This window comes from Acyrthosiphon pisum, chromosome A1, assembly GCF_005508785.2.
Source record: "Acyrthosiphon pisum isolate AL4f chromosome A1, pea_aphid_22Mar2018_4r6ur, whole genome shotgun sequence".
NCBI lineage: Eukaryota > Metazoa > Arthropoda > Insecta > Hemiptera > Aphididae > Acyrthosiphon > Acyrthosiphon pisum.
Window position 1 is genome coordinate 26385118 of NC_042494.1, and position 5800 is coordinate 26390917.

A 5800-nucleotide genomic window follows, 5' to 3' on the forward strand; every position below is an offset into this window, starting at 1 on the left:
AAAAAGTGGTTTATTCTCTAATTGGTGATGACTGTTTGGGGTTATAGGTACTATCGTAAATGGGAATATTCTACTCCAAAAAAATAATAAATAATATACATATTAAAAAGTTTAGCAAGTGGGAGTCGCTTTGACACCAAGGACTAAAAATTGTGTGTAGTACGAAATGCTAAGTGTGGAATACGAAATTAAAAAGTGTGTAGTATAATAGTGTATAATATTTACAATTGTCCATATTACGTTGATACAAAGATACCTACTACCTGTAGGCTGTAGGCTGTAAGTAAAGCTTGTGGCGGGAGTAGGGAGTCTTACATAATTATTTACATTTTAACACATATTAATAAGTAGGTATAGTCTTAATTTAATTTTTCCAACATAATAAAACATAATAACTATAACAATACAAATCAATATAAAATGTATAAGAATTATGAGACACTAGTTAAACGTTTGCATGTATATATTTTTAATCGCCAATTTAAATTTATTTATAATATACATTTGTTTAAGGTCAGTATAGGGAGTTTGTTGAATATTCATATAATTATTTGTCATTAACATGATATTTGGTTTAATTAATCTTAAATTGCCATCGTTCTCTCCTCTTGTTTTATATATATTATGGCGGCATTCATAATCAGTTTTATTCGTGAACACTTTAATGATTGATAATATTTCATACAATTGTTCTAATGTTAATATTTTGAGTTTAATAAATAAATCATCTTATCATTAATATTGCAATTATAAATAGTATGATCATTTTTCATTAGGACTCTTATGAGCATTGTTTGAGTTACTTTTAATGGTTCTAATATTACATTGTTATAAGCTGATCCCCATACAATCAGACCATATATTTATATATTAATATGGATTTGACTAATGCGATTATTCGAAGTACACCATTTTCAGACTAGGATTATCTAGGATGTTTCGTAATTCTTTAAAAATAAAAAAACATTTCCTTATTCCTATTATTACTATCTCAACATGTGGTCTCTAACCACATTAACTACAGCACGCTCCATCAAATTATTGACCTAATTACGCGCACCTGTGGCGGTGGAATTCCGTCCCGTTTCTGCATTATTGAACATGTTTCGCTGATTTTTATATAAGTCGATAGAGTTTAATCTACTTAACATTTTGATTTCCGTTTTATAAGTCTTAAATCATTTAGGACTTAATTACAGATCGTCCTGTTCGATATTTTGCTGTAACTCTGTACTACTTTCACAAGAATAGTCTTATGAGTCTTAAAGCCATATTTTTGCATTTTTAAAACTCTATTTGGAATAGTTAAAAGTTAATACGTAAGTTCAAATACCTAATTTTATAATCTTTTATGGAAAAATAATTTTCATATTTCTATTATATATTTATTCATTTAAAATATATAATTAAATAATTGCCCAACTATGTTCGTACACATCAAATAAAAATGGGTAGGTCATGTTAAAGTAAAAGCAAATAACCTTTTAGTGGGGTCCAACTGAATTTTCAATAAAAATTAGAGTACGTAATAATACCGATTTGTTATAAATTACTTATGAGTTATGATGTACATATATGCAATAACTATTATTTTATGATACCCATTTAAAATCCAAATAGGCATATTATGGAATTGTACAAACAAAGTCTTGATATTTTGAACGTAGCTATACATTTTTTTTAGGAAGTATTTATTCATTATTTGAAGTCGTCAATTTCATTAACCACGACCCCTCACTAATATTACGTCAGCCCTGAGTTAACGAGGAATTTAAGACGATATAAAGATTATTATTTAAAATGACAAAAATAAATTATTATTTGGTGGTTGCACAATTACTTTATTTAAAACCTTGAAATTACTCAACAAGTTTAAAAGAAATTAAAAATATAATAATTGTTCTGAATAAGGAAAATAATTAATCCAAAAAGAAATAAGCTATTGTTTTTTCGACTCTGTCCATTAACGGCGGCTGCCATTTTGATTTTCCCTAAAAAAGATTATTTATATCATATTACCATCGTTATCAATGTGCACACAAAATTTAATTTAATTACGCATATGTAGTTATGTTACCTAACTTACGACCAATGTTGGATAAGTTACTTATAAGTTTTAAAGAAAAGCACTTAAAACTTATTTAGCAATAAATTTGAACAGTAGAAAAAAAGTTGCAAATGCCAGGACAAGCTATTTTTTGTCCAGATGAAAAATTATTTTTTTAAACTTACTAAAATTAGGAAAGAGGTCTACATTACAATAAGAGTTAAATTTAAGAAAGGGCCTGGCAGTGGTAATCTAGGCCCGGATCATAAATACTAATGGGGCCAGTGGCGTCGGACAAGGACCGGGCAGCGGGGGCAATTGACTGCTCAGATATAATCCAAGGGGGACAAAAGTATACTTCCCCCCCCCCCCTTATTACGTTAAAATTAAAGGGTATACAATCGTAAATTACGTTTAATTTATACTAAACGTATTAAAAATTGGTCTCATTTTCATAAATGTATGAATGTGCCTAATAACATTATTGTTATTATTATTATTATTATTATTATTATTATTTTTATTATTATTATTATCAGTTTATTATTTATTATTATAACATAATGTCATAATACATACCTAATAAAAATATTGAGTAATTTTTATTTATATATTGTTACTTTTGAATATAACTTCAGGTATAAAGCAAATATGTTTTGTTTCAATATATAAATGTCTAAATATAATGTATCTATAAATATATTATATTATACATAAATAATATCAATTCATTTATATAATTCTTATATTATAATATATTACCTATATAAACATTAAAAGAATAAAATATTAAGAAAGGTTTTCTGTTATAAATGATAAATCACAAATAAATATATAATAGTTGTTAAGTGTTTTAAACTTTGCCCCCCCCCCCCTCACGAAAAATAGTTGCTTTGCCACTGAATGGGGCCCTGGATGCTAATTGGTGTATATCACCCTGGGCTATGCCACCGCTGACAAAAACATATGTGCTCTAGTAATGAGGTTATTAATATGTAGGTAATGATGAATTATAGGTATAGGTATACCATACCTACCAAGTACCAGGCAGAACTTATGTAGAGAACATTTGAACATGTCTTGATAGAGGAGATGTTAATAGATTTCAAAAGATATGATGGACAATAACTCTCGTATTATGTAATATTTTATTATTTATTTGTATCAAATATTCTACACTTATCTCGAATTTACATATTATCATATCCATTTTGCTAAATATGCGTTTGACGTATTTAGATTAATTAGGTACCTTAACAAAGATATATAAGTTTAGCATGAATATATTATAATATTGAGAGTGTTGTCTACCAGCTACATGTATAATATATAGTTTATTAATGATTAGTAAAATTGCTAAAATTTGTAGTATATTACTCACATTTTGTTCCAAGATATTGATGGCAACAACAAGTCAATAGTCGATCGAATACTCCACAGTCCCGAACGGTAGGTTCACAATTTCTAGATCTTACATAGCAAATATGTGCAATATAAGGAAATACTTCTATATCCCAAATATTTTAGCATAATTTAATATATCATACTATATCAAAAATAAATGTATACATAATATTAACATAACATACCATGGTATTTCCTTTGACAACAACAATGATCTTCAATGGCATCATTGGACAAACAATATTCGATTTCTCTTATGGTACATTCTCTGCAACCGACTCCTATCACTAATAAGATAATTTATTATTTACATTATAATCATACAGTGTGATTTATGATAATATATTTTACTCAATTCCGGTACAATATGTTGAATTGCATTTTCAGCACTTTCTAGGGTGACACTGTGTTCAATAAGTAAATTTTCATTTGATGAGTTTGTATTACCATCAGGAACACTAACAAATAGTAAACTCAACAACAAATACATTGCATGTGACAACTATTTGTAAATAAGCAATTCTGTTGATCATAATACTAGAAAAAAAAAATGTAGTGTCATGGTACATTAAGATTTTCACTTTTTGTTATTGATTTGTCACGCAGTGATATTTTAAAAACGAACATACCATAGTTTTCTAATACTTAAAATAAAAAAAGAAAACAATTACTTTATAATATCTTTCTTTATTTACATCAAAATACATAAATTATTTATTAAATATTAAAACACATGTAAAAAGTCAATATTAAAATATAAAAAAAAATGTAACAATGGACGGCATTAGTTGCAACTTAAAATTAATTTGAAGTATAAAATCAGTTTAAATTAATTTTAATTCAATACTTAAGTCATAACATTTTTCTAGTTTATTAAAACTTTTATAAATTAATGACAGGCTAGCTATCTAGCTAGATGTATTTATTTAATCAAAGGATATTGTTTATAAAAATATTAATATATAACATTAATATATTTTCAGTGTTTCATCTATTTTTTATCTTTATATTTTATACAAAGAAGCAAGTTATAAAATTAAGCTCTTTAACCATTCAGAAATTTTAATTTAAGAATATAATATGTTATAGCTACCTACCAATTTTTCAATAAAATAAAATAATGAAACATTTTATAACTGAAACATATATAAATAAAAATAAATATACTTTAAGGTAAAATTCTGATCAAATTATGAGATTCATTAAGTGTTAAGTTGGAAAAAAAAATTTTTTGTCACACTAGGCAATTCAATTATTTTATTAAAGATTAAAATTATAATATTAAATAATACAACAATTATATTATTACTTATTTGATATAAGTAAGACTTTGTTCAAATGAGGATTTTCAATGATATTATAGCATTTGTTAAAATATTTAGCAATTTTATGCAAGTTTTGCTTATAAAATATTAGTATAATTAGTGAATTAATTACTATAATCATCAGGGCCGCCAGCTTTAGGTACTTCCCCACACGGTGCAATATAAGAATAATATGAGCGTATCTATTCAATGGTCAAAATGCCATCCCTAACTATCCCCTTAAAGTTTCCATCCGGTGCAAAGTGCAAACACACCGCCCTGATAATCATAATATCATTCAACTATAAGCTGTGAAATATAAGTGAGGTATGTTCTTTTAATTAGTTGTACTTCACATTATAGTAGAAAGCAACATTTAGAAATAATAGTATTTGCGTTTCGTCTATCATTGTGTAGCTACGGATTTATTCCTAGCATATGGCTATATAGTAGGTAGCAACATGGAAATGTGCATCTCTTAAAATGTTAGTCAAAAGTATTAATATATAATATATTTTTTAAAACAGTTTTATTATGTAAGCTGATGTAAACATATTTTAGCCAGTCTTGGAATATCTAATTCAATATTTAAAAAATATTTATTTAAGTTTATTAAATTTAGGGTTTTAAAGTGCATTAAATTAATACTTAACTTTAAACTAAAACATATCTAGTATTAAAGTTGTATTATGCAATTAAATATTTGTAAATGTTAATTACAATAATAGTAGCAATGGAGATATATTTTATCGGAATAGACAGTTGAACAGCATTATTGAAAATTGGGCAATAGGGACATTGACTACTACCGCATACTTCACAAATATTCAACAAATATGTTGGTAAAGCGTCAAATATTGTTTCGTTGAATCGTTCTAAAAAAAAATATATATATATTTATTTAAATTTAAATCAGTAAAATGTATTGAAACAAATTTTAATGGTGATTCTTTTATCATGAAACACTAATTATTTCAAAAAGTATAAATGTTTTTGAAAATATTTTTTTACATAGTTTCAAGTTGTTAAAAAAATAACGTTATTA

General features: G+C 25.9%; 1 protein-coding gene across 2 annotated transcripts in view; it reads right to left on the reverse strand.

Moving 5' to 3' along the window:
- Positions 1-4070, reverse strand: part of LOC107885299 — a 7849-nt gene extending 3779 nt beyond the window's left edge. Inside the window, exons 1-4 of one of the 2 annotated variants that reach the window (XM_016808916.2) lie at positions 3803-4070; positions 3637-3738; positions 3429-3554; positions 1423-1991 (exon numbers count right to left, since the gene is read on the reverse strand). In XM_016808916.2, the coding sequence (XP_016664405.1) occupies positions 1873-1991; positions 3429-3554; positions 3637-3738; positions 3803-3941 (486 nt within the window). In that variant the 5' untranslated portion in view covers positions 3942-4070 and the 3' untranslated portion in view covers positions 1423-1872. Of the gene's footprint in view, positions 1-1422; positions 1992-3428; positions 3555-3636; positions 3739-3802 lie in introns of those variants that run through there. The other variant, XM_016808917.2, reaches the window with a different exon arrangement.
- Positions 4071-5800: the final 1730 nt, after the last annotated feature.